The sequence below is a fragment of the Falco naumanni genome, chromosome 2 (genome assembly GCF_017639655.2).
Source record: "Falco naumanni isolate bFalNau1 chromosome 2, bFalNau1.pat, whole genome shotgun sequence".
Taxonomy (NCBI): Eukaryota; Metazoa; Chordata; class Aves; order Falconiformes; family Falconidae; genus Falco; species Falco naumanni.
Genome location: NC_054055.1, coordinates 118,910,558 through 118,936,032, shown reverse-complemented (window position 1 = coordinate 118,936,032; position 25,475 = coordinate 118,910,558). Strand labels below are relative to the sequence as shown.

At 40.2% G+C, this 25,475-nt stretch overlaps 1 protein-coding gene across 6 annotated transcripts in view; it reads left to right on the top strand.

Annotated features, from left to right (window-relative positions):
* NECTIN3 (nectin cell adhesion molecule 3) overlaps window positions 1-25,475 on the top strand; it is a 69,630-nt gene that overhangs the window by 4,598 nt on the left and 39,557 nt on the right. For all 6 annotated transcript variants that reach the window (XM_040583076.1, XM_040583075.1, XM_040583074.1 and 3 more), the window contains exon 2: window positions 22,862-23,200. In XM_040583076.1, coding sequence (XP_040439010.1) covers window positions 22,862-23,200 — 339 coding nt within the window. The remainder of the gene's footprint in view (window positions 1-22,861; window positions 23,201-25,475) is intronic.

Sequence of the window (25,475 nt, the reverse complement as noted above, 5' to 3'; positions counted from 1 at the left end):
TCTGCTGTGAAAAGGGAAAGGAATTGAGGGTGTGTTGCTTCAGGAAGCAGCGTGTGGGGCTAATGAGTAGCACTTGTGGAGCTCAGAGAAAAACTTGAGAAGCTTTAGAAAGTCTCAATCTCAATTTTTAGAGTCAAAATCAGTAGTGAATAGAAGTAGGGCAAGAGAAGTACACAACCTGGTGTCCAAACTGGTAGAAGGTAGTCCTGCTAAGTGCCAACTACTTGCAGGGCTGTCAGTAAACGTTGTCCTTTTTTAGTGTTGATTCTGTTACCTGTTGAAGAGTATTACTTTCCATTCCATGTCACACCAGATTGTTGCTTTGGAGGTAGGTTGACCTGCAGTCCCGTAGTTGAACGTGACTTTGTCCAGAGTGCTTTATCGGAATGTGTGGCTACAGGCTGGCTAGGTCAGGCTGCAAAGAAGTGAGAGTGCTGAGGTTTTGTGTGTTGTCTGCTTGCTCTGGAGTCCTGATACATTGCCTCTTAAAGCCGAGCTGTGTGATGACAGGTTACTTTGCTCTGGCACTGTTTATGTTTATACTTGGACCTTTTGTTTCCAGCTTTGAATGAATGCCTTGTATTGAATCAGGATTATTTGAACTTTTTTTTTTAATCCTTATGACTGTTATACTGACTGGTACATAGATACTAATGCAGAAGTTCCTGTAAGGAATTTTCTTAGGGACTTGATAATTAGGAACTGAATGGCCAGTTTTTGTTAATTAGTGAAAATTGTCTGTAGGTGTGATTACTTGATTATTACTGTTTTTTCATGCCATGTGTTGTTAGGTTTTGTTGTTTGAAGAGGAGGAGGTATATATCATCTTTACCTTCTAACCCAAACCATTCTATGGTTCCATGTGGGGTTTTGTATGGGTTTTTTGGTAGTGTTAGCCTATCTAAAACAAGATTTTTGAAAAGTATGAGTTTGAAGGACAGTTGTGTTCACTGCCTCAGATCAGAGCTATTTGAAATGCAGTAATGTATTTTTATTCAGAGGATCAAGAGGATGATGAATTATTGGATTAGGCATGAGATGGGTTGATCAAGCTTTCTTGTTAGAGGTAGAGGGGTCATTAACACTGTTCACTATTCCTGATTAGAAAGCAAATGGATTGCCTAGAAGAGAGTATCATGTAAGTCTGGGAAGACATGCCAAGAATGGCTAAGAAAGAAAAGATGGAAATAGCTCAATGTGGATAAAATGCAAGGAAATAGATGAGAAGCAATTAAACAGCAGAATGTGCAGTAAAGGCAATGTCAGGGCAAGCGATTACTGTGTTTCCGTCTACAGATTAGACGAAAAATGTAGTAGATGAACAAGCTGTTACATAAAAGCTTGTCATACTCCCCTGTGTGTGAAAAGATGGTGAGAGTGTAAAATAGTGGGTTAAAAAGAGGTGTAGATATGTATGAGTAGGACTTGAGGGGGCTCATGGCTAGTATTTACCTTGGTTCTGAAAAAGCTGGGCCAGCGGATGATTGCCACACAATTCAGTACACAGGCTCGTGGTGTGGAGCTACAAGGCATAGCGTGACAACGTCCAAGTCAAAGTAAAAACACCGAACAAACTCAATAGATGAATGCTTCAAGAGTTATTTTTCCCCTTGTGCTTTTCAGGTAATTAACTTTTAGACTTGGAACTGTTTTACATGTGAATTCAAAATTTGGTCTGTCACTGGGTAATCAATAGAATAAAATGAGCAGCAAGAATGAAAAACTTCCAAAGTCTTGAAATCTCTGTCCTCTATACTTGTGTTTTCCCAAGTGTGGGGAACTGCGTAGGTTAAGTTTAACATCAGCATTTTATCAAGAAAGTCACTATTCAGGTAGTGAAAAATAACAAACTTGCAGACTATCCTTTTATTGATACTGCATTCATCTGATCAATAGTTGTGCTTTTTTCCAGTTTTTTCAAGTAGTGTACAGAAGTAAAAGCAATTTTAATTTTGTGATACTTAAAATAGCATGGTTTTGTGTTCTCAGCATGAAAGCTAGTTAAGTGTAGCTTGTACTTTGAGTTGACTGGTGTACTAGGATTACCTGCAGGAGTACATGGCTCTTGCTGATTTTGCTCCGTTCCCCTGTATCAGGTTTTCATTATCTAGCATTTAAGATACCTTTGTATCTGTACAGGGGATCATTGTTTTCTCTTTTTCTATTAGTCAAGGCTGGTATAACATGATAGCTTTTAAATTTGTCCTTGGTGTCTTCCTGGAATTAGTTTGAACAGGATGTTTTCCTTAAGTGACTGTTATTTTAAATACTTAGAAGGTGCTACTGCTGTCACTGTAACGCAGTGGCACATGCAGAGTTTGAAGGCACTGAAATGGCAATCTCTAGCCTTTACATTCAGCAAGTATGTTTTTTAGGCTAGTCAAACGGGTCTCCCCAGCTGATGTGTGTACAGATGAGCGGAAGAAACACACTGTGCTAGCTTGATGATTTAGTTACTTAGTTTTGGATCTGTTATTTTCACTAGCCCTTGAGCTGTAAAATTACAAATTAGTGTTTGATTTAAATTTTTGTTAAGCCTCTTTTGCGTAGGCATTCTTTGCCCAGTTCTGTTGCTGCTTTTTTACTTTCAATACCACCCATGCTGCGTATGGTTAAGCTGAACACTAATTACTGCTGGGACAAGCACAGCCTGTTGGATGAAGGCGTGCTGGACATAGAATGTGAGAAGGTTGAGGTTACGTTTAAGTTGGGTAACTAGTTTTACTTAATTTCTTTTCATTGTACATAATCTGATAGAACAACGGTAAGTTTACTTAAGCGTAAATTCAATTACATCAAATGCAAGGAATTTCTTCAGAGTAACTGGGGGGGGGGGGGGAAGCCTTTTGATTTGTATTAACTTGGAGTAATTTTTCCCCCAAAATTCATTCTTAATTTCTCCTACATCACCCATTGGCCCTTTCCACAGTAAACTGTGTTAAAGATTATTACCAGAGGTTGGAGAAGCAAAGTTCAAAAGCTGTTAGGCTTAATTCTGTTTTTGAACGTGTTTATATTGCAAATACTACCAATATTTACAAAAACCTACTGCTTAGCCCTTAACCTTCACACTATTTCTGTGCTTTAAACTCTTCCATGCACTTTTGACTTCAAAGGGTAAACTTCCTTGAAACAGAAGAAATGTTGTTATGACTTCATTAAGGTACTCTTAACATTTAAAGAGGCACTATAGATCTAGAGAAATCAAGCATGAGCATTTGATGGCTGTGACCATACTGTTAATCACTTCATAGGAGATGTAGATGCTTCCTCTTGAAAGATTCAATGTGTTAATATGTAGCTGAGGTAGCATAAAATAGTCTACCTCTGGTAAATGGCAAGTGTAATATACCCATTTATCCAGGACATCCTGTATAGGAAGTATACCAAGTTCTGCATGGTTGTGTTTCAGCAGCTTGTGGTATCAGGGGTAGTTTAAGCTTCTGCACATAGCTTCTACGGCAGGGCATTGGAACTAGACTGGCTTTAAGGTCCCTTTTGACTCAAATCATTCTATGATTCTGTGTATAACAAGTGCTGAGTTCAACGGCTATAAAATAGTAAGGCTTTTGACAAAACCAGATTATCACAGTTGATGCACATGAGCATTTCTTAACTTAAATTTCTGTTAAACATTCTGTCAAATCAGAACGTAATCTGTTATTAAGAAATAGTCTTAATGTAAGCTTAATGTAAGACTTTTTCAAAAGATTCTGCTGAGAGTGTTCAGCTTTACAGAAAAAGGTGAGGGCTATGGGACACTGGAACTTTTGGGGAAGGTCTTTTCGTGTGTTTTGAGAGCTACTTTAAAGCTGTGTTTTCCAAGACTCAAGAGGCATGGCTTAGGTGTGATAAATTGATGTGGCTGCAAATGAGGTAAAAACTGAAGTGAGGAAAAGGGCTTATGGTGTCACCTCAGTTTGAGACTGCTCAGAAAAGGGGTCCCGAGTTGATTGCTGCAAGTACATAGGACAAGTCTGTGGAAGGCCGCTAAGGTAGGAGGTCAGTAGTACATAATGTATGGAAGGGGAATGAGAGGCAAGTTTGATTAGACTTAACTTTTCTCAAAGCTGAAGCACAGGATCCTAATCGCAGGCTATGTTTGCTTAATAGAGGTGAAAGAGAAAACAAAGACACACTCTCCTTAGCTATGCACAGGGAAAGGATAAGTGGCAGCAGACGCAAGCTGCGGGAGAATTCTCATAACCTGTTAGCAATATGTTTTCCCACATGGAGAATGAAGCACTGAAACAGGTTGTGGAATCTCTGTCCTTCAAACTGTTCAGAATCCGACTATGGTGTGACCCTGAGCAACTTTATCCGACTTCAAAGTTGGCTCTGCTTTTCGGGGATGGGGTTGGATAACCTCCAGCAGTCCCTTTCAGTCTAACTGAGCCTCACTTGTTGTGCATGGGTAGGCAGGAGCTAGTATACTGTAGGCACTAGCCCTGGAAGAAAAGTAGAAGTAGTTGGAAGTCTCTATTAAGGTTAAAAGTACAGTCTGCAATAAGTTTTTCCTGTAAAGCCATTTGACTGCTAAAAGCTTACTTTTAAAATTGGATCTCATTGTTATCTCCTAATATAAATAATACATTATGGAGAATTTCTTAAAGATTTGCCTGCATTCCTTCTGTTAGCTCACTGAGTTCCTAAGACCAGTCCCTTACAGCACGGAGCCGAGTGGCAGTGTGACAGATGGGGAAAATGAAGCTTGGCTGTAAATCCAGTAGCTATTATACAGCATTCATATGCTTGGCTGTTGGTTATCTAGGCTTACTGTCTTGAGGCAGTTCCTGGACAAGAAGGGTTAACTTCCTGGAATAGATTGCAGTGGAGGATGGCCTTAAGAGCTAAAAAAAAAAAAGGCAGCAGTGTCAGCAGTGCAGAGGGCAGCAGGCATCACATAACTTCCCAGTGTAACTGGTAACTCATCAGGTCCTGTCAGGGACAGCTGGGATTTAGGCACTGTGTTCTCTGGTTTGCTGTTCCTGACAAAATACATTGGCTTTCTATTCCATTGTACGGCTGCAGTTGTTAAATATTGGCAGATAACACTGGAACTTTACAAGTCACTGAAAATGTGAAGTTAATGTTTAGCTGTCTTTCTGAACTTACTCGAGGCCTTGCTAGTTCACGTAGTGCAAAGTACAGCCCGTCTCTTCCCCCAGACCTCAGCTTTTCCTGGAGTAGGTGGTGTGTGGGAAGACAGCATATAAAAAGCAAAGGAGTGGTCTGCTTAGGGGAATTGAGGTTTTCCTAGGGATTGGCAGTCTTCTCCCTTCAGCTCGAAAGACATCACATAAGTCAGTGTTCCTGACCAGTTTTTGATGGTTTTCTAATTCCAGCGTAGAAGGTATGGTTCTGGGGGCAAGGAATGCTGAACGCTTACAACTGCTGCTGTATGCTTAGCAGAATGTCAGAATCTTCCTTACAAATAATTTCACAGAAAAACAAAACCCACCCCCGCCACCCCCAGATCCTGATACCAGGTGTTTATTTTAAGCAATATAGAATTTTTGCTTGCACAGGATTTTTTGCCAGTTTATCATTGAGCTTTCTCTAAAGACTGTGTATGCTCATACCACCAAATACAGTGGGCAGGTTTTTTTGAGCATGCCATGTTCTTTTTTCCATTTAAAGTTGGAGCAATGTCCATTTCTGCTTGACTTGCAATTTTTTCTTTAATCTTCCTATGTAAAAGCAGTATCCTATTAAAGATATTAATGCAGTGGTATTTTTCTGTTAGCTTTGTTCCCTCAAAAATGGCTGAAATGCCTTATAGTCTGTTTAAGTTATCCTGAGTAAGGGGATGTTAGTTGTGCTAAAAATTCCAGTCTTGCTGAAGTTTAATAGGAATTTCATGGACCCTGCTTTTGGAATGGCACGCCTTTAAATGGCCATCATTTCATCCTGTCAATACCAGCTAGCATTTCTGGTAGTATATGTTACAAAATTGTTTTTGTTGATTTCTTAAACTGTCTTGTGTTTATACTGAATGAACTTACTTGCCTGAGACAAAGAAAAGCAATCTCTGTACTTTTCACTCTGACTATATTGGCCATTATTGACCAAACAGTTCAGAAATCCTTCTTGCCTTCACCCATGCTTCTGAGTAGGTAAAATATGGCTTAGTTCTAGGAATTGTAACTTAAATGTGATCGCGTTTTATTAGACCTTATATTTGAACATAAAGAGTAATTGTGAAATTCAGAAATGGACATTAATTGTTTCTCAGAGTCCATAGATCAAGGCAAACAAGACATTGTTAACAATGAGTGGAGAAGTTGGGTCTGAGAGGTGCAGTAGGGCGGGAAGAACAGAAAGTACATAGGTGTGGAAAACTAAGTTACTGTATAACAAAACAATTAAGTACTGCTGTGGTACTGCACAAGCCTATAAATATAGGCATGGACATATGTTAATTCTTAATTTATATCTTCATTGCTTCATATAGCCAGCTGAGTTGGCCATCATTCCAACACGTGTGCCATTCAGTTCTGTAGTTAATATGTAGGTTCTGGCTGACCGTTGGAGCTTTTGTGTGCTGGCTGGTGTAAAGGCTGTGAAATGCCTGAAGGATCAGGTGTGAATTCACAATCACTGAGAGTTCAGCAGTTAGGGCTAACTTCTGGATCTTTATGTAATACTCGAACTAATGGCGAAGGACTTGCTTGCGAAAATGCCTTAGTCAGCTATTGCTTTTGGTAACGTGCAGGATAAAATTCTGATTTGTGAATTCCAGAGGTCATGCATTCAGCAGTATCTGCTAGGCCTATCAGCACAGTGATACTTTGATTGCCTTTCAAACAAGTACCAGCTGAGATGTGACACAGCTTTTTTTTTTTTCTTCCTGTTTAAGAAAGCTTGCTGATGGCTAGCTGGGATTTGTACTGCTGGGGAGTAGTAGTCTCAGCACTTATAATTATCAGATGGAGGAAGCTGATACTGCTTAGTGGTTTCATCATATCTGTGCACCTGGTTTTGTGCATCTTAAGTCTCCTGTTTTGTGTGAAGGACCTAGTGTTGGAAAGAAAAGAAGGGTGATTGTTATCAGAGAGAGTTTCTTGTGGGGTTTGGAGACACCCTATCTGTGGACTGGATGTCTTGAGTTCTTTCCCCCTTTCTGGGCCGTTGGATCCAGGATGTTTTGGAGAGACCAAGTCTGGTCTTTTGAGTGTTGTGTTTTGCAGATACCAATGTGTTCACTGATGATTCTGCCAAGGGTCACCCTGAGCATTATCAAGAGTGACTAAAGAACTCTCAGGGCAAAAGTGTAAGACGTGAGTGCAGAGCCCACAGCCTGGGTGCCTATCCCAGTGAGAGAGAAAGACTCTGGTAGGAGTGAATGCGTCTGGCTGGTGTTGGAAGTAGGACTTTGACTCCTGATCACTGAGCTCTTCCTGAGAAACAGACTGCTGAGCTAGAGAGAGGGTCCATCTGATGAAGTAGGGTGGGAGTTTATTATCTAATAGCAGAACTTGTGAGGAGGGCTTTAAATAAACTAGGTATGTTGGGACATCCTCAGATTTTTTTTTCTTTAATCTGGAGGGAAGACATGAGGAGCAATAAAGAAGTGTCCAAGGAGGAGATGATGGGAGAGTTTGTTTTCTCTCCCATTATGAAGGCAGCACAAGTGAGCACAACTGCAGACATGATCTCACTGGGGTTCCAGCTATGTGGTGGGATAGTTTGAATGACTGGAGTAGTGTGATTAGCCTGGATTCATGTCTTTTGGGAAAGGCAGGCTGAGAAGGTGGGACAGGGATAGTGGTCTACAGAAGAGTAGCTAGAATGCATGGAGTGTTACCCTTAAGAGGTGACAAGCTAGTTAAGAGTTCATGGATAATGTTAAGAGGACAGATCAAAACTATTAAGTGTCTGCTGTTGCTGGCTTGATCAAAAAGTAGATGAAGCCCTCTTTAGGCACCTGGGAGAAGCCTCATGATTGCAGGCTATGACATTCATGGGAGACTTCAGCCACCCTGGTATCTGCTGAAAGAGCAATGGGGCTGGGTGTAAACCATCCAGGAGATGTCTAGGGTATATTGAAGACAATTTGTTGATGCAGGTGATCATGGGCTGACTAGGGAAGATTCTCTACTTAGCCTGTTACACACAAACAAAGAAGAACTGGTTGAAGATGTAACAGTCAATGGTACTGTTGGCTGAAGCAGCTTTGAGACTGGGATTTGAAATACTGAGGAGAGTGGTCAGGACTGATGGTAGAATCATAACCCTGGTCGAAGAAAAATTTTGCCTTGTTTGGGGATCTGCTTGTGATGTTCTCATGGGGGAGACTGTGCTGGTGGGCAAAGGAGCTGAAGACCGGTGTTTGATCTTCAAGAGAAACCTCTTCAGACTATAATAAATGTTTCCTGCAACGTGCAGGAGGTCCAACAGGTCATTCCAACAGCATGGAAGAACAGGGAATTCCTCACTGAACCTCAGATGCACAAAAGGGGTCCACAGCAGATTGAAGCAGGATGAACATGGAGACAGTATTTGAGAGCATAGATAGAGATCTGGGAAAGCTCAAGCTCAGCAGCAGCTGGAAAGTAAGAGATGTTAAAGGTGGCAGGAAAGGGTGCTGCAACTATACTGTCAGCAAAAGAAAAACTAAAGAAAATGTGCCTACTGCTTAGTGGGGCAGGGGACCTAGTGAGGAATTACATGGAAGAAGCTGAGGTGTACAATATCCTCTCTTAGCTTTGATTATTTTTATATTTTTTTTTCACTGGTGGGGTCTGTCCTCTGGCTTCCCAGTTAGTTGAATCTACTAGCACCATCTGGAGGATGTAGCATAACTCACAGTAGAGGAGGATATAGTTTGAGAGTACTTAAGCCATTGCACATATTCAGGACCGTGGACATAAAAGATGCTTCTGAGGGTGCTGAGTGCGTTGGCTGATGTCACCTTTGAAAAGTCATAGTGACTGAGGGAGGTTCCTGATGAGTGGAAGAAGGTAGATGATATAATCATGTTCAAGAAAGGTGGATCCAGGAAACTACAACCTGGTCAGCCTTGCCTCAGTTTCTGGAGTGGTTATGGAGAAAATCCTTCTCTAGGCCTTCTCCAGGCTCATGAAGGGCAAAAAAAGGTTGTTTGGCACAGCTTGAAGGGTGTGTGGAGTCCAGCTGGTGGCCAATTGTCCATTGATACTAGGACAAGTACTGTTCCATGTCCTTGAAGGCAGGATATAGTGTGCTTTTAAGTTTGTGGATGGATGGTACCAAACAGGGATACAATTGATACACCAGGAGGCAGGACTGTGATATTGAGCGACTTCAACATGCTGGAGAAAAACGGACTGACTGGAACGTCATGGAGATCAGCAGTAGCAAGTGTGAAGTCACACATCTGGACTGAAATAACCCCTGCAACAGCATGGGCTGTGGTCCAGTGGGCTGGAAGGCAGCTTGGCGGACAGATGTAGGGACATGGTGAACAACAAATTGAGCGGTTTGCCCTCGCAGCAAAGATGACCTCATCCCGGGCTCCATTCAGCATGACAGCAGGCTGAGGGAAGGGATCTTGGAACAGGAAGCTGTGTCCAGTTCGGGGCTCCCCAGTACCAGAGGGGCACCGAGGTACTGGAGCAAGCCCGGTGGTGGGCCTCTGTGTTGGCTGGGGGCTGGAGCCCAGGGTGTGTGAGGAGAGGCTGCAGGAGCTGGGCCTGATCAGCCTGGGAAAGGGGGAAGGATCTGCCATTGCTGCCTGATGGGAGCATGTCAGGAAGGTGGATCAAGGCTTTCTTCAGAGATTCCTATTCCCTCACGTGCTGCGCAAGGTGCAGTGTGGGAAATTCTGAGCCAGTGTAAGGAAAAAATACTTCTTTGTGAGAGAGAACAGATACTGAAGCAGGTGCCCAAAGTGGCTGAGTCGTCAGTCTCTCTCTATGTAGATAGTCAAAGCTTGACTGGATGAGTCTCCAAGCAGTCTTAACTGGGCTTACTCTGAGCAGGAGTAAGTGGCCTCTGGAGGTCCCTTGCCTCGTACCGATGTGAAGTCATTATTCTCTAAATCAATATTGGAGCTTGTTTGCCTTTGTCAATGATAAATGGATAGTGAAGAAACCTATACCTTGGAGTTCACTTGTGTTTGTGGTACTTGGTAGGTATCCTGACTGGAAATGATTAATACAGTTTATACCTGTGTCAGAGATGACCTGCTGAATAGTTTGGAGACCTTGCAGGCTTTCTATGAATACCTTTGCTGTGCAACCTTGTACTGATAAATAGTGATTCCTGGGACTTGAGCATTCTGAATGCTTGTGTCTAACAGATGAAGTCAGAATTATGAAGTGAAGAATGTCTTGCCGCAGTAATTTATACTCTGATAGACATGGGCTGTCTAGCTCATGTAATCTAGCACGATACATATTGCATTTATGCTGCCATACTAATCATAAGGGTATGCATCTATTGCTACGTAGCAGAATACGGCATTCTGCCTTCTAGTAAAAGACAGCAAGCAGCAATGACAAAAATGCTGTACTGATCACTTGGTATTGTGGTTTTGGATTCTGATTGGAGTTGTCTTGTATTTCTGTTTATGTAATGCCAAGTTTGTTAGTGGTGGTGCTGAAACAAGGACCATGTAACTTGGAAAGGAAATTGTTGGACTCTGTGTGCATCTCCTGTGCATTGCGAGTTTGTGGCTAGGTGGAAGGCGCTGTACTGCTATGCCATTGATAAGTGCCAGATTTTTAAATGGAGCAGGACTGATGGGACAGTAACTCTTCAGACTTCTGTGATATTTAGTGCCTGATGCCTTAGTACCAATTTTCCTCTTAGTCTCAAATAAAATAATAAAAAAAGGGCAGATATTGTGACAGTATTAAATTGCTTTTCTGAATAAGGAGTGGAGCAGTTTGGAGTCTGGAAGGAAGCATGGGGAGGGTATTTATCAGGCCAAACCTTCAGTTGGCAATCGCTATGGTCTTGCTATGACCTTTTCCTGAAGAGAATTCATGTGGGGGAAGCTATAGCTCTGGGTGGTGCTGGAGGATGGTAGGATCTTGCCTATTGCATTTCCTGGAGCATGAGGTGCCCTAATGATGTACAACTACTTTTTGCTGGTAGTAAGTTGGAATAAAGATTTATTACACAGAGTTATGGAGGACCTTACAGAACGGACTGATTGAATTGTGAAACAAGCTGAAGTATAGATAAATGTTCACTGATACCCCCAAGGCCTCCTTTGTGGAGGGGAGAAGTTAACTCCATATATATTATACGTTATAAGTATTATGTATTTGTGTACTTGGAAACAAGGCCCTGAGCATGCGATGGTGAGTTCTGTGAACTGAGTATTTTCTGTTAGCAATCTTTAAAAGGTGGGGGTGTCAAATCAAGTGTTTGGGAGTAAGAGAACAGAACACGCTGTGCTAGTGTGTATAAATAGGTTGTTTGCCTGTTCTTCAAATACTTCGGTTTTGATCTCTTGATCTTAAAAGCAAACTGAAGAACAACACAGATCTTAGGGTTGAAGTAGGTTCAGAGGTGGGCAGCAAGGGTCAAAGGTATGAAAGTGGTCATCTTAGTGAAGTTGGCTAAGACTTAGCTGAGAAAAGAGGCGATTTCTTGGCAGGAGGGGAGGAAAGCGAGGGATATGGTGGGATCTTTGAAATCGTGAGTGATGTCAACAGCGTATGCAGATTAACTCTTACAGTGCAAAAAGTAGGTGCTCATCACATGAAGCTAAAACAAGGCAAGCTGCAAGCAAAGAAGGTGTTTTTGGAATTGGTGGCAAGATTGCTAGCGCTCCTCGCCAGAGGATCCTGTGGATACAGAAAACTTGTGAAGCCAACAGGAGATGGATCAGTACTTGAAAATCAACTGAGGTTTAAGCTGACAGGTCAGATAAGGCTGGGGACAGCAGAAAGTATTAGGAGTAAATGTTTGTCCTGACAAACCACTGCCCCTGCACGTAGCTGCCTGTATTTTTACATGTGACTACTCTTGGTGATTTTTTTTTTTTCCTTGGTGAGAGCACAAATCCTCTATGCTGTTAGGTTTCTGGGTGATGGGGAAGGATATGTAGAGTGCGGAGAAGGAATCTCAGTGTAGAACTGTTGTCTTGATCAGAGCATCTTCCCTTTTGGAAGCATTTTATGTGAGTTATTGAAAGGTGAGGTTACACAGATGCTATCGGTGATAAACACCACCCACCCCCAATTTACAATAACTTGTATAAAATGTTCAGGTCACATTTATTTTGTAGTCATGTGACAATCTTTCATTGCCTTCTTTTCATCTATGCAGTCAATTGTACAGGCAGCCCTGCTCAAGTCAAGAGCGTTTTTGACTTAATTGCTGTTCTCACCTGAAGAAAAATCCTACAGTAAGCCTTGCCTCCACTGGATTGCCCTTCACTGGCACAGCTGGACATCTCATACAGTTCTGAATGGTAGAATTATGGTGATTTATGGCAGTTTGAATATCTGGTGCTGAAGTTTGGACTGTGAACTGGAAGCTGTGTTGTCTTCCCAGCTTTACGTTCTGGAGAGGAAAGTCAGGCCTGTCTTTGCCAGAGGTCTTGCATGAAGGCAGCTGCACATACGAAGTATGAACGAGGTGGTGTACCGTCCTGAAGGGTGTCCTCTGTCATGGAACTACATTGGCATCTGCTTTGAACTTAAGGTGTAGTAATGCCAGTTTTGGAACTTCTGGACTTAGAATTGAAACCTTTTAAGAATGAATTGATGTCCAGGAAGTGGTGATTTTTGTGTAATGTACATAATTGTCTCTTTGAATCATGAAGGACAGATGGCAGTAGGTGATGGGGCTGACTTCAAGGCAAACGAAGTTCTGTGTACTTGATTTATAGAAAGCAGAGAAGCTGAAGCACTAGCTGACTAAAAGTAGTGAGGTGTTGCTCTATACCTTCTGAGCAGAATTTGTCATCACCTTGAATTTAAAGCCCTGCAGATAAACAAGAAAATTAAGCTTTTAAAATCAACTTGAAGCAAGCAACACTAAACTTAAGTTGAAATATCACGTTATAACATAAAAATGAACATACTCAGAATGAGTTACTTTTCTCAAAGCTGAAGGCTGTCTGTTTTTTCTCCAAGTCTTATTTGTGGCTCAGAATGAGAAAACTAATCTCTTCAGGAATGACTCAGTTGAGGACAAACTGGTGCTAATATCATGTGGATTCACATATACAGCTTTGAGGAGTTACAAGCTTTTTTAAAAAATACATGACAAAAGCTGAATATCTGCTTATAGATATGAATACAAGAAATTAATAGAGAAGACTGATCACCTGCTGTGAATTGGCTGTCCCTCTGATGAAGAAAACCCTTACTGAAAAGAGTAACTGGAAAGTATACAAATAGAAGCAGCAAACAGTGGAAAATATTTCAGAAAACAGCTATCCATTTGAATAGCTTGGATGTAACATTCAAGTTAAACCCCAAATGCAGTAGACCTGAGGATGAAAAAAGGAGCTGAAAGTGTGCTGATATAACATGTATATGTTTGTGCTCTTGAACACAGAACTTCTGGTTTCTTTTTTCTTTTTTTGAAGTGCTACTAACTGAATGTTAAAAATGAAATAATTCGCCATCCTAGATGTCTTCTGAGTTAATATTTTCTTTAAGTTTTTGACAATTCCTTTATGTATAACTGTTTCGTGCCTTGATTTGCAAAGCAAGTGGTGATGGTCCTGAAACACAGGTGGAAAAAATGTGAATCAGCAGATAGCTACTAAGAGACCTGGGAGTGAGATTTCTAAAAGTAACATAGTCTGAGATTTTCTCAGAGTAGTGAGGTCTGAGTGAACTAAATGAGAGGTCAAGTGGTTTAAGTGTATTGAATGGATTGTTGCAAATAAGCTCCTGAAAGGAGAACTTGTGACTGGGGCCAGCAGCATGTCATACCAGCTAAGAAGAATTTGAAGGAAGACTAGATTGTTAATTTACTAATAATGTCTGTTAATAATCTTACAGTAGTTAGGCCAGCAAAAATCTTCAACAACAGATCATGTCTGTACCCCAGTGCAGGATTCAGCTTAGATTAGTTTGGATATTTGGGTTTTTTAATGACTAAACATCAAACCTTTCTAAAGGTTGTGGAGGCTTACAGTTTTGGCCAGGGTATTCATTTGAGGAAATCACTTTCTGTAGCATGAAAGGATTTCCTCATTTCAGTGGGGTTTGTTGTTGCTTGTTTTTGTTTCTTCTGTTTCTCTCCTTCATGACCTCCACAGGTACACTCAGCAGTGCTGGAATTTTTTGCAGTGTAAGTGCTTCAGGACCTTTTGTTGGGTTGCTGCCCTTGAGAACAACGAACAGTTCTTCCAGTCTTCCCTTGTAGGTCATGTTGTCCAGGCCTTTGAGCGCACTTTGCTGTCAGACTCTCCAGGCTGCTAATACCTGAAGTATGATGTTCAAGCTGAACAGCTCCAGATGGAGCCTCACTGGTGTTGGCTGGAGCAGGGAGGTTACTTTTTCAGTAGCATGTTCTAAACCAGGGCTTAGAATTCTCGAGATGCAGTCACTGTATACTTGCTGTAACTTTCAGAACAGTCTTTGCTCTCTAACTAGTTGCTTAACACCCTGTATCTGTTGCTCATACTTGTTCCTGCTGACAACTATTCTAATTTGGACCCACTAGAACATGAAGCTTTTTTCAGACTGCCTGGTAAAGATTAATTATGTACATAACTTCAACCAAGACACAGAACAGAAGCTCGTGCTCATTTTGACCTCCCACTGTATCTGTTGGATGTTTTGGTTATGTGTATCTAAACTGGATGCCTCATAGGAGTACTTCAGCCTTTTCCTCCAGGTTGGTTTGTCAGAACTGTTGACTCGTGTGTTTCAAAATATTATGAAGATCACTTGGAGCTCTCTAACAAACTTTCCAACCAAAGGTTTGAGTTATATGAGTAACTGCTTTTTTTACTATCTCTTGCTTTTCTTTTAGTGTATTTATATCTGTTGCTCTGGTACTTGGGGATTTAAACTTATTTAATGGAAATGTGAAGCTTTTTGTGGTGTTTAGGCAGAGGAGGTGGTATGTATTTCTATGCCTGACTTTTGAACTACTTGTTTACTCTTCCTGCTAGCTTTTTGAGGGAGTGGGACTGAGGATGAGATGATGTTCTTCTGTCTGCTTTTGAGCCTAATCCTGTTTTTTTTTCTTTTTTTTTTTTTTGGAAAAGGAGTGTCTCACTTGTTTGCTTTTGAAAGGGGATGGGATTGGGAGGTTTGTCTGGTTAGAGAGAGGTTGGAATCTACATTGCGGAAGAGCTTCCAGCTGCCTCATAGCTTGCCTCGCTTATTAGTTCAACATGTCTTGTAAACATCTGAATTCTTAGTATCGGCATAAACATGAATGTCTTAATTTGCCATGTGTTAACATACATAGAAGAATATTAATGTAAGAGTGTGTAAGACAGACTGACGCTAATGGTTTAAGTTGAAATTCCAGATGAAATTTTAAAGTTCATGGGACTTAGTAAATATTCCTGGTGAGTAGCTGGGTTTAAAGCTTTAACCTTATAAAACTGGTTTTCTAAGGGTGTCCTTCACAACTCAATTTGAATCATGAGCTTAACCTTTTTTAAACTTTCTTCTGATGTCTTGGGTTGTATCTAGTTTCCTGAGGCTTGAAACTACAGGTCTGTGCAGCGTGGTAGGAAGCAGATTATACAGGCACACGGCCTTGGCCTCATGTGGGGGTAGTGACATTAGAACAGAACCACCAGTTAGCGTGTGAAAACAACACTGAAATAAGCGTAGTGGGTCACAGCCGTGCCTTGTAGAGCTTCTCTGAAGCTCCAACTCATGACTTCATGAGGTGGGTTCAAGCTATGTTAATGTTGAACTCTGAGTTGAACTACTTTCTTCTACTTCATATTGCACTGGAGTAAAATACCTCTTTTTAATCAGTTTCCTTTCTGTGATGAAGATGTCAGTCTTGCTGATAATAGGTGTTTATTTTGGTGCTGTAGAGGTTTGCATATCTTATCATCTTGACCCATTTGTATTAGGATGGGAGTATTCTATCCAGTATTGCTTTCTCTGGCCTTTTAACAGGCGGTATGAATCTTCTCTGTGGGCATTAGCTTGTGAATGGTAGCTGTAGCCTTCCCCACAAATATCAGTATTCCTTGATATCTATATATATGTGGAGAGAGATAGTTGATTCAGCAGCTGGAGGAAGATAATTGACTCTTCCATCAGCTGTGAGGAATGAGGGAATTGAATAACAAGAGCCTTTTGGTAGAATGGTGTGATACGTTGTCAGTTCTACCCTTAGGAACAGCAGGTGTAGTTCAAAGTATTTAAAAATTCTGCAGAACATCCTATGATAGCACTTGAACTAAGATTTTGTTTGTCTTGAGCTTGATGTTATTAGTAAAATCCGTGCTTCAGCAGCAGTTAACATGGGCACAGTACTGAAGAGACTGACTCTTTCATGCTTTCTGAAAATCTGCCAGTTCTTGTGGCCAGTTTCTATAGCTTCTTGGTTGCATGAAACATTTTACCTTTGTGCAACTCTTAAAATTTTCAACTGAAATAGATGTTCCCCTTAGTATGGCCTTTGTAAGCATGTAGGCTACAGTAACCTAGAGGAGAGCTGCTCACATGTTAAAGTTAAGACTGGTAGATAATTTTGGTCCATTTGTAGGTATAAAAGGTTAACAACATTCAGAAGTTCATAGATGCATCAGCAAATGGTTTACCAGTGCAATGGGAGAAATCTAGGAAACAGTTTTTTAAACAACTGTTACAATGTTCCTAGTTGCTTTTTGGTATTGGGTAAAGTTGAGCTCCAGATTAAAAAGACTGAGTCCCTTGAACGTAAATAAGATGAAAAAGTAGCATTAGATAGCTGGCAAATGCAGAAAAAGGTTAAGAGGATTTCAGTAGTCTCTGCTTCAGACTGTCCAGTTGCTATGCCTCATTTCACCAAATTTTTTTGCTTTTTGGTAAGCTTAGGCATGCCTGTTACAATGCTGTGATAAACACTGAACAAGGTTTTAAGAATTGCTCTTCAAAGATGGAAGTAATATGCCTCTAGTTTGCTTTTTTAAAAAAGAAGAGCGAGTGCTGTACAAAAAGGGAACTTGAGCTGAGAGTCCAGCAAATGTAATGCTTACAGAAGCCAACCTCCTGCCCTGTTTCTGTTCCCAGCCTGCTTTCCACCCAAAACCTGCAGTGACAAACTACCCTCCGCTTCAAGCAAGGCTTGTGATAAAGCAGGTCCTTAGGCAAGAGCGCTAGGTTGTAATGCCATCTCTTTCATGTAAGTGCAGGGGTTTTTCCTGAGTCCTTGCTTAATAATTCTAATTGGAAGCTAGCGTTGAAGTTTTTTGTGCTACTTAATCTTGAATCTCTTCCATTCCTTGGCTCTGATCTTTTTTTTGACACAGTAATTTGATCGTGCTCTGGTACTCGAAAGACACATGCTGATTTCTTCCCAGTAATTTAAGCATATATTTTTATAAAGCCTCAAGTTGAGGTTTCAGGCTTGTTTTCTGCAGTGTCCTTAAGTGATTTGATTCTCCAGCTAAACAAATCTGAAAATGCCACCAGAATGAGTGGCTGCCCTTGCTGCCTCTGTGGTATTGCCACTCGTGATTGACTGAGCAGGGAATGAGCTAAATCAGGAAGAAAACAATTGAGTTCTTGTAAGCTGGGCTCTCGTAGGTGCCTGATGAGTGCTGATGCAGGAAAAGGGGGGGCTGGAAGAATGAGTCTGAGCTTTCTGATGTCAGCTAAAATTAAACTGACCTAAAAATAATGCTTAGCCTGACCTTAAGTGTGTTTCATGGGAAGTTCTGCTGACGTAGCAACTTGCTGTCACCAAAATGGGACGTTCTTATTTTTCTGCTCTGCTGTTGATTGGAACTCTTCTTAGTTCCTTGCATTAGTGTATCCTAAAGCCAGATACACCCGTGAGCCGAGTAGCTTGCTGATGTAGGGGAAAACTTGGGTTTTTCTGCTCTCCTGCAGTTTGGCTTCATTGTCTTGTGGAAATGGTTGACAGGTAGTGAAAGCGTGGTCTCTGTCTTGCCAGTGGTGTGCTTTAAGCAGGCTGTGGTTCTACAGCAAGTAACAAAATGGATTGCTTTTGTAATTAGACTTGTACATGGCTGTTCTGTATAGAAAAATCTCTAAACCTGCTGTTTATTACAACAAATAACAAGCCTGGAAGTGTGGGAAGTTCTCTTTTATGCTCTTTTGTAGCACGAGTACTTTTCTTGTATGAAGAAGGTCATCATTGTATCTTCAAGACCTTATTTGCTCACTATCTCTTTTCAGTTAGATAAGCTTGATGAAGAATTACTAGTGAACAGCTTCTGTTATCATGATCAATATTTGATAGCTCCTAGTTCCGTGGCTTTTAAAGGTGGAAGTGAGCTTTAGGGTTGGTTTTTTTTCTTTTGGTTACTCTTCAAACTGCTTTTTGACAAGTGAAGTGAGAATGGTCAGTACCTTGCTGTTTTGAATAAGATTATTATGATGGTTTGGAGAGCTAGTGAACACAATGTAAACCTAATAAAAAAACTTGTTTGAAAAAGAAGTGATGAAATCTAGTGTCTATTTGAAATAAAACAATAGCTTGTACAATTTGGACTGAGATTTGCAGTGCTGGGCCTCGAAATCTGGTCTTTTTGGTGATGTGAAGGGTGGGTGGGAAAATGAAGATAGTGCCACTTGTCTTGGGCCAGGAGCAGGGGTGGTGGGAAACCAAAGGACCAAAAACGTGTTCCTCTGGGAGGTGTGTTAATAAAAATACTAGAGCAAGAAGCTTATGCTGTCCTTCCCTGCACTCTCAAATGAGGTAATCCATTGTTCAGTTTTTAAATTGTTTTATCTTAAGACTTTTAAGTTGAGGTAGGGCAGTCTCATGGTATTAGTAAGTAAGTGTGAGGCCATGAATAGTAGATGTGACTGCTTTTTGCAAAGTCCTGTCAGTTATTAAAGTTACAAAAAAGAGCAACTGCTGCAGTTTGAGAAGCTGAGATATGGACTGTCGGTGTTCGCATGCAACTAATAGTGTTAGCTGTGAAATAGTTTGAGTTTTATTAGAATGTTTGCAAATAGTTTAGCAAATAGATGTGTCAAGTAGACCAACTAGGAGGAGTATCCACCAGCTTAACTTGTTAGCTTTAGACACAAGGTAGTTTTGTGATAGACTTGAAGTATGACCAGCATGTATTGGATCACTGTGTGATTAAGAAATCAGTTAGTGCGTAGGGACTTAGCTAAAATTGAAACATCTGAAGGTCCTGGAGATGGCAATCATGCCAGACCGCATATGAAACAGTACTGGACAATCTGTTGCTGATCAAAACAAGGTAAATCCCTCTGCCTGTTGGCTGTGCAGTCTGAGCAACAGCATGAATAGTTTCATTAAAGGAGGAAGCCTGGCTGATTAGTAGAGACAAGGAGTTCTAAGGCATTTGGACAGGCTGAGCGATGCACTTGGGTGCAAAGCTTTGAAGTGAATGGGACTGAGTGCCATCTCACAACATGATACTCAAGTAATTAACCCACCAATAAGTCATCTGATAGTGTGTTCAATTCAGTGGGGTTATACAGGAACCTCATTCCATGTCTCAAAGACATGCTAGAACGTATGAGCTGTCAGAGCACACATGACTAAGGTAATGAGAGGGAAGATGATATTTTACCTGTCTTTGAAGTGAGCAAAAAGAAAAGGGGGTGTGTGTGTGGGGGGGGGGGGAATCCACAAAGACACTGTCAAACCTAAAGAAAAATGCAAGGAGGCTGCATGATTGCTAATTGAATGCAGATTGTTTCCTGAAGGGATGTAGGTATGATGATAAGCAAGGACTTCAATATTATGAAAGTGCAAGTAGAGGAAGTCAGATTTCAGTATTAGATTTCAAGACGAGAGCTGGACATTTATTAAAACAGTAAATGTGTCCTATACATTAGTACCTTGGATCAGTTAAGGAGATAAATAATGTGGCATTGAAGTGTCATCTTGTTCAGATTCTTCTGCATCATAAGCCTCTAAAGCTTTATTTTGGAGTGGACATGTAGCTGTTACTCATTATTCACGTAAAATGTTTAATCAAAATATTGACTTTTGAGTGGAAGTCGCTGTATCAAGGGAAATACCTGTCTTAGAGTCCTGAATCTTGGAAAGCCCTGAATATTAATTAATTTGCTAGTTTGAACTGCTAGCTTGATTGTTCAGCACACAAAGTAGTTAAATGGTAACTGACTGAAGTTTAAAAGCACAGATGCTATTGCAAATTAAAGATGTGGTTGTTCTCACTTGAGTTTTAAACTGATTTTAAAATACAACACTTCAGAGTATATATGTTGTTATATAAGCTATATGTAAGTTTAAGTTAAAGGATTAGCATAGATGAAGTCATTATGGTGGGTTTTTTGTCTTTAGAGTCTGAGCATGTGTCAGAAGATGAGATGAATGTGAAAAATTTGTTGTAATGATCTGTTCTCTACTGGAGAAGGTGGATTAACAAGATGTAACTAATTACTGTTCTACAGCTGCAAGTGTGTGTATGTGTATTCTGTATGAGGCCAGCTTCATTCAATCTGTAAATCTTGAAAGTAGCAGAAATAACAAAGTTTGATTTCTGAAAATTTGTGCAATTGATGTGAGAACACAATGTTCTTATGGCACAAATGATCTCTTAGGATATTCCTTGGTGGAAAAGTTTTATTTTTGCATCTTCATAAAAGGTATAACTATTAGTTGAGTACAGATTTTTAAGTGTACTGTGGTCATCTTTGTGTAGCTAAAGCCTGTAATCATTAGGAGTAGGAGTAGCATTGTCAAAAAAAAAAAAAAATTAAAAGGAAACAAAATGGCTTGTGCTTTCCACTAACCAGGATGACTTTCCAATTCAGTTTGTTACCTTCCTAGAAGTCTGAGCAGCTTTTGTGTAAATTTAGTTGTAGGGCTTTTGTGTATTAAGTTTGTTGGAGTTATATAGAGCTGATCTTTATGTTAAGGTTCAGTACAGCTTAAGATTCAGTAGATACAAATATTGCAAGTTGCTGGTTTCTGAACAAAAGCATGGTTTTCCTTGAATGATGTATATTCTGTACATTTATATAAATATAAGGTGGAAAGCAATGGGTAAATGCTTTTAAAGGAACACTCCACCTCGTGCTTAAATTAGCAATGGCAAGTGGAGACTAAGTTTGGGCAAAATTCTGCACGTTTCAGTTGGTATTTGAATTGTTTGCCCTCTTTTGAATGTCTGTCCCAACAATGTGTGTTAGCTCAAGAGGCATGAGGACACTAGACAAAATGTTCTTTCATTACTCATGGATTAGTCATGGTAGATATTCTCTGTGAAACTTACTCCAGGTTGTTGTTGTTGTTTTCTGGCTATTTTTTTCTTCACCACCCCTTCTTAGTGACTGGCATATCAAGAATCTTGGTATAAAGTTCTGGCTTAGTTTGGTTTATTTGTGCAACTTAGTGTTCTCATACTATTGGCATTAGTCAGTAGTTTTATACTGAAGAAATCCATAGCTGAATCTTTCAATCACTTGTTTAGGTGACTTCATTGACCTAGTTACGGTTTGAACACTGAAAAAAATCGATTGATGGGAAATGGAAAGCTTTTAACAATGGCATCATACATAAAGGCATATAGAGAATTTTTTCCTGACCACGTGGTTTCTCTTTTGTGGGGACTTGTTGACTGAAAAGGCAGTTAATGTGTCAAGTGGAGCGACCTGTTCATGGCTGTGACACTGGGGCTAGTAAAATTTAGATGTGAACCTTGTTGGTTAAAGGGTGAACTTCACTAGTTACAGCTTGATATAATAACTGAACTGGAAATCAGAGCAGTTGAATTAGCTCTGTTAAGACTTAGAGCACAGTAAAAAGAAATACAATGTGGATTAAGGGTTTGATTCTTTTTCATCATGTTGGTTTACTCCAAGAGAACAAATGATGTAAGTTACTGGAGCACTGTTTCGCAGAAGAAATTATGGACCTGCAGTTTAATGAATTGCATGGTCCTGGTGGATTTCCTTACTTGAAAGGAGGTGGTGTAAAATGCTGAGCTCAGAATGTACTTGCTACTGTGGGAAGTGTTTTAGGTATTAAATAGAAATATATTAAATCTTAAGCAAAAGTAGGTACAGTCAAGTGTTAGCTTATTTGCTGTGTTAATGCACAGTGAAGATCTAGAGTGAAGGCACCACACTACAGTGTAGCAGAAAGATTGCATGTGTGTGATGGTACATATCTTCACTAGAAACTAGGATCATAAAGCTAAAATTGAATTCTTAGATTGACTGTCACTTAAAATGGAGTATTTTGTGGGGTTTGGTTTTTCTTGTTTTACTCTTCCAATTGTTGCTCTGGTTTAAGTAGTTGTTTTGGTAAGTGGTAGAAGTTTCACTTATGTATTTTTCCTTAAATTGTCTTTATTAGGAGTCTTATCTTATAGTAGAAATAAGTGCAGTAATTTAGCATGAATTTTTACCTGATGCTCTGCATCAGTAATCAGACTGCTAAAGTACCATGTCTGATTACTGGGTTTTTTTAGTATATCTGAAGACATGCTATACTCATATCTAGTTAAAATTCCAAGAGATTGATAATACCAGTTAGACAATGACATGACTCCATAAAAATGACTTTGTATTAGTGATAGTGTTCTCTGAAGGATAGTTGATCTATACCTAGCTTTCACGGTTTTACTTAAAGCATGCTCTTGTAATGATTTCACGCTGCTGTGAACCGGGTAGGATATGGTTGTTCAGAAGAAAGTAGGAACTGTCTTTGAAAAATGCAAGCTAATTATGAAGAAGGCTTAATGTGAAGACTTAGAGGTATAACCTTCTTGTGTACCAACTAACAATTGCTTTGTTTTTAGGTGCCTTAGCTGGACCAATTGTTGATCCACATGTGACAGCAGTCTGGGGGAAGAAGGTTGCGCTGAAATGCATAATTGATGTAAATGAAACAATAACACAAGTTTCTTGGGAGAAGATACATGGTAAAAGTTCACAGACTATTGCTGTTCATCATCCTGAATATGGAATATCTGTTCAAGGAGAATACCAAGGAAGAGTGTCATTTAAAAACTACTCGCTTACTGATGCCACAATCATCTTAAGAAATGTAAGCTTTTCTGATGCAGGAGAATACATTTGCAAGGCAGTTACATTCCCACTTGGAAATACACAGTCGTCAACAACTGTAACAGTACTAGGTAAGTCAGCTCTGTGAAGGGAGGTGAAATTAATAGCACAAACTTGTTAGTGCAATTCTGCAATTATTAATGTATTGTATTCTACCTTTAACCTGATGACAATACAAAAAAAAAATATTCGCTAGTCTTCATAACAAGTGTCTTGATAGTTTTACTGTCATCATTGAGGCAACTTTTTTGGGGTCTTGCTTCTTTAGAACTTGCTTTTTGATTGTCTGGGTACTAAAAATGTTTCCTATGTAGGCATTGTGCTAATGCAAACGTTTGTACAGTGCTTTGGAACTTAGATCTTGCAATATTCATATGGGGGACCTCTGTATGTGCATGCATGCTGAGAAGCTGCCAAACGCAGCTTTAGCTACCACCTTGGCTAAATTCCCTCCTTAATGTGTTGCTAATGTGGTAAGTTAATCTATCTGCTTGGGGTTGGTGATGTAAACTGTTGCTTTACATTTATACCATGCAAAGAAAACTGCCTAGACCAGTATTGGGAGTTGTGGGAAGGAAAAGGCAATTTAATCCCTGACTACTTTTGGATAGTCATAATGTGGAGCTTATATAAATTCAGTTTTTCACATAAACTAATTTTGTCTATCTCATTGAGGGTTCAGTGTTGCTGTCACTAAAGGACCGGTACTGAAGCACAGGTAGACTTGGGCACTATTGCAGTATGAGGTAGAATGATTATCCTGAAACTTGAAAGCCTGTTGACTTGTCCTCTCCTTACAGCCTTATACCTTCTTGTAATACAGTAAGTTACTTCTGTATCCACTGCAGGTAGTCAAGTGGTCTTCCCTACAGCTGGGGTTAGTCCTCAATGACTATTTCTGTGAAAAATTGTGCTTTTTAGGATCTTCTTGGTCTTTGATCTCTGCTTGTCACCGTAGTAGAATACTGTATGAGATTAATGAGATGGTTGTAGCACAGTATGTGGACTGGTTTTCACCACAAGGTGGGGCAAAATAAACGCATCAAAGCAAGTGGCTTAATCCAATTTGAAACAAGTAACTTGACCAAAGAAGTTCTATGTGATGCAGAAAGCATGCATCCTCATGGCTCTTGTCCATCTGTCTTCTCTCTGTACTACGAGTGGCTGTGGCTGTAGCTGTTGTAATAGGTTTTGTACTTCAGGCTTCAGCCATTGTGCTTTATCAACATACAGTGGGAGGTTCTTACTGATTTCCCTAATCTCTTCTAGTCAGTTCCTATTTCTATTTCTTTGATTTTTTTCAGATCACATTAGTAGTTGTTTCCATGTTGCCCTGCACATTTTAGGTTTATGGAGAACCTGAGGAGGAACTTGGAAAGCAGATCTATGGTCTGTGTGCTTACTATTCTGGGTTTGAAGATGTAGGACTGCAACTTTCTTGATGAGATATATATTATCAAACATTGCAGTTGGAATAGGTAAAGGAAGCTTTTTTCAAGTGTACAATGGTCCTGATCATGGGGGGGGTTATATTTGATGTAAATGGTTGCTGATAGTCGTAAGCCTCTCTGACTTGGTATCAACCTCTGAACTGCAAAATGCACCTACTTGCGAAGATGCCTTTCCATCCTAGTTGGCAGCTGCTTGGCTTGCGTGTACAGCTGGGTAGCCAACTCTCTGCTGGACTTAACTATGTTCTGTGGCCTCAGCAGCACATTTTCTGTCCTTGGAAATTTTTTTTGGTATACTGACATCTAGACTCAAAAGGTAAAAATACTGTGGAAGTGATGGTTTTCAGACTATGCGTGTGACTGAGTAGCTTCTGAGCTTTACTGGCCTGAGCTCAGCAGTTCCAAGCTCAGCAGAATCTTAAGGCATTGAACAGCTCCAATCAAAATTTAAAATATGATGTAACTAAAAATTAGCTTTATTCTGACTATTCTCACACTGTTCTAAAAAAAGTTCCACTGAAGTGAGAAGTTCATGTCCCAAGACTGAAACTGTTTCCAGTCAAAGCAGCATTGCCTTTTTCCCTAGTCCCTGTCTATTCCTAATTAGCAAATAAATAATTTCTTTCTAATGAGTGAACATACTGAACTTAATCATGTGGTAGATCCTTGTACATTGTAAGGCAGTGACACTGAAGAGAAATGGAGGAAAAAATAAGTACAGGACACAGTGTCCTGTTTTTTTGCAACAGTACTCTGATTACTTAAGAAAGAATATTTAGAACCTCTGTCTTAGGCTACTTAAGCTTAACAGACTTAGCACCTTTGGTGACTTTGCTTACTCCCACTTTGCTTTGCCTAGTGCTTCATGTTGTCTTAAAATGCACTGTACAAGAAG